At 40.9% G+C, this 3,716-nt stretch overlaps 1 protein-coding gene across 1 annotated transcript; it reads right to left on the bottom strand.

Annotated features, from left to right (window-relative positions):
* Positions 1–2,657, bottom strand: LOC306964397 (acrosin; the record flags this gene model as incomplete). The annotated part of the gene is made up of 5 exons (XM_079558390.1): positions 1–237; positions 322–464; positions 883–1,160; positions 1,876–2,059; positions 2,645–2,657. 5 exons carry the CDS (start codon positions 2,655–2,657, stop codon positions 1–3), a joined length of 855 nt encoding a protein of 284 aa, XP_079414516.1.
* Positions 2,658–3,716: the final 1,059 nt, after the last annotated feature.

Here is a 3,716-nt window from a genome sequence, read left to right as displayed (position 1 = left end):
TCACACTGCCAGCAGCAATAGAGCACAGCTGAGGACTAACCCCAGACTCATACTGGACTTTGAGCCTCCAGACCACCTCAGCTGCGTCTCATTTATCCACTCTGAGTACCTGCTGGCCCGTGCATATACCCCAGGCTTGAGTGGAAGTCCACACCCAGCACCAAAACTGGTGACTCCCAGCTGATAGAACCTCTCGCGCGCATCACTGTAGCACTGAAGAGGTCCCCCGCTGTCACCCTGCATCACAGAGACACAAACAAACAAGCGTTTCATGGGCATCCTAACTTAAACTGTCCTCTGTTGTGAAATGGGATCCCTAACCTGACATGAGTCGACTCCGCCAGCCTCCAGACCAGCACATATCATGTTTTCAGTGATCAGATTGTTGTACCAGTCTTCCAGGTTACATGTCCCTCTGTCAATCAGCCCCACCTCGGCCTCCTGCAATTTGTCCGATGCCGAACCTGCCAAGAGTCAATGGACCAACAATGTGCTTCAATGGAAGTGTCATTCCCCACTGCTTCCAAAAAAAAAGTGCCTTTTTATATTGGATGGGCCTTGGATGTGAATTTAGTTGGTTCAGTGCATATGACACATTAGACACAATTTTGCTTAAACAGTTGTATTTAGATTTTGCTGAAAAGTTTACCCAGCTTTTTTTAGTTAGGCAAACAAATTCAGATTCACCTTTGGACCGGACTTGATTAGAATAAATACATTTAAACTCACTGCCTAAAACCACCTTGCGCGCAACCCCATTTTTTTTTGGCACCTGATGCAAAAATATGATTCATTTTTAGGAATAAATAAATAAATATAGCAATAAACAATCTAACATTTTCTGTGGCCATCTAAACCAACAAAACAGACAAATTAACTAACCTCCAAAAGAGGTGGTGCCCCATCCTGAGATGAAACAATAGCTGAAGTTTTGGCTGTCCTCTTCAGATTCATTGGAAGGAATGCAGATGGGTTGGACGTACTCATTAAACTCAAAGGGAGAGTCCATGCGCAGGAGAGTGACATCGTTGTCTGAGGAGGAGGCATCGTAGCTGTGGTGTAACCTGATGCCTGTGATGGAGCGAATCTGTGCATGATCTCCGGGCTGAGACAACACGGTTAGTCCTGCCACCACCCGGAAATGCTTTCTGCTGAGCTGTCTGAATGGACAAGGTAGCATCGTTTAGGCATCAACAATTGCACAGCATAGAGTTTTCACACCAAGAAGTCTTAGACCAGGATTAAATCTTGAAAAAAAATTGGACTAAACTGGATGTAAATACAGGACAAGAAACACCTCACTTAAATCCATTACTAAAGCATAAATAAAATGATTTAAATTGCATATGACCCTGAGTTCCACCTGAAGAAGCTCTAGTACCACCAGTGGAACACATAGTACCACAGTTTGAGAAACACTGGGAATATGGGGCGGTGTGAAGAAAGAAGTGTCAGGAATGCACAAGTCAAAGAGACCACATTGAATATTACACCATTAGAGCAGCCTAAAGGGAAACAAAAGAAAAGAAAAAAGAAAAGAAAAGAAAAGAAAAGAAAAGAAAAGAAAAGAAAAGAAAAGAAAAGAAAAGAAAAGAAAAGAAAAGAAAAGAAAAGAAAAGAAAAGAAAACAAAACAAAACAAAACAAAACAAAACAAAACAAAACAAAACAAAACAAAACAAAACAAAACAAAACAAAACAAAACAAAACAAAACAAAACAAAACAAAACAAAACAAAACAAAACAAAACAAAACAAAACAAAACAAAACAAAACAAAACAAAACAAAACAAAACAAAACAAAACAAAACAAAACAAAACAAAACAAAACAAAACATGGACATACAGAAACAGAAACTGGTGTGTATCTCACTCACAGAAATCTGATGAAGCAATGGGAGGCGGACAGCACCCACCGAGGGCTGAGGATGGTGCCGCCACAGAAGTGGCTGCTGTAGAGCTGGAGACTGACCTGCCAAGGCCAGGCCCCTTCCACAGCATCCTGGCCCCCCACAATCCGGGAACCTCCTGGAGGGCCAACCAGAAAGCGCAACCCACAACCTAGAACAGAATGAAAGTTCAAGTTATATCAAGCACAAAAGATAATATAATAACTATAACAATTCAGTAAACTGTTTAAAATGATTAAAAGGAAATTAAAAACAAAACAGACTTTGTTTCCACTTTGTCCTTTGGCAGGTTCTCAATTACAGGTGCTGTAGGCTAATAGAGTTCAGGACTGTGATGTCATATCGCTAAGAATCATGGGATAAGCAGCAATAATAGACTAATGGAGATTTTAAAAGGTAATATACTGGAGTTATTGTTCACATTAAAACATTTGGACACCACAGTGTGTTGATGTATTTACCAGTAGTGACTCAGCAGCTTCGGACTTGTTCTACGGCTTTTTTGTCCAGTTTTTATACTGTTTTAGCAAATGCTAGTCTATGTCTAGTTTATATAACAGCCACAAACATGGCGAATCTCCATGGTAACAGTGGATTTTCCTGAATTTAATAGTATCTCTTAATGCACCTTCACTGCTGGCTTTTAATGCACATCTATGCAAATATAGAGACAGTTTTTAATTTCTTTTAAAAAATATAATAGAGACACTTTTCCCAACTTGCCTTGTCCAGTGACCGGCCTTAGTCATGATCTGAATTACAGCCACACTGATTGAACCAATCACAGGGAAGTGTTTTGGTCTCAGATGAAGATGGCAGTAGTTAGCTGAAAGGGCCTAATATCCTAAAATTGAATCGTGATGTAGGCCTAGGCTACAAGAAATTCTGGATATAGGCCTCTAGTTTTGTTGATCGCTCACCCTTACTTTGACGGGAACATGGTTTGCGTGAGCGCGTTTAGAAACATGCTACAGCAACTTCAGATAAAAACTAAGATTTGTCGCACAATCTAGTTTTATCTCTCAAACCATGAGCCAAACATCACCATCGAAGTGAATGAAACAAAAGTAGCGCAAAGTGTACGGTTGTTTGCTGGGACGAACTTTTACGCATCACCATGACAACAGGGTGGAGGGACGATGTCATGAGGAGAGGCGTTTGCCGTTTGGCAGTCTCATAAAGTCAATATCCCAACTGCAAACGTAAATGTGTTTAACATTCCTCACCTCCTGTCTGGTTGGACACCCGATCTAATGATAGAACCTTCGGCACCAAAAACACAACAAGCAGCATAAACCACTTCATCTCACAAATGTGTAAGCTATAATGCGTTTATCAACAATCAAATAACAACACACTCACTTCGCTCGAGGGATGACGTACAGGTCTGCGTGGCGTGCGTAAAAATTGAACAGAAGACTAAAAGACGTTTGTCATGTTGATTCAATTGAGCCGATTCTTTTGTCCAGTTGGATTGATTCCCACACATTACATAGGAATAAAAGGCACGGGCAGGGGACAGGTGGGCACATTAGGGGCTTATTTCCATATTAATTGGTGCTATAGTGATGAGGAAAGGTAATTAGATGAAGGAGCAATTGTGGAAATTAAACTGTCAGCATTAAGTGTAGTGGCATTTAGGACTTTGATATGGAGACTTCATTTTGCCTAAATAGAATGGATTGTTTCACATAATGGTTGCTTGCATGGTGTGTAATATATAGGCTTAGCATTCTGAGTGGGCCTTCACCAATGCCAAAACCACAGCCTCACAGCCGGATACATTTCGGCACTAAACTCTCCACACA

This window comes from Gobius niger, assembly GCF_951799975.1.
Source record: "Gobius niger genome assembly, chromosome: 6".
Taxonomy (NCBI): Eukaryota; Metazoa; Chordata; class Actinopteri; order Gobiiformes; family Gobiidae; genus Gobius; species Gobius niger.
Note: the sequence above shows the minus strand (reverse complement) of the source record. Positions and strands in the feature narration are given on the sequence as shown.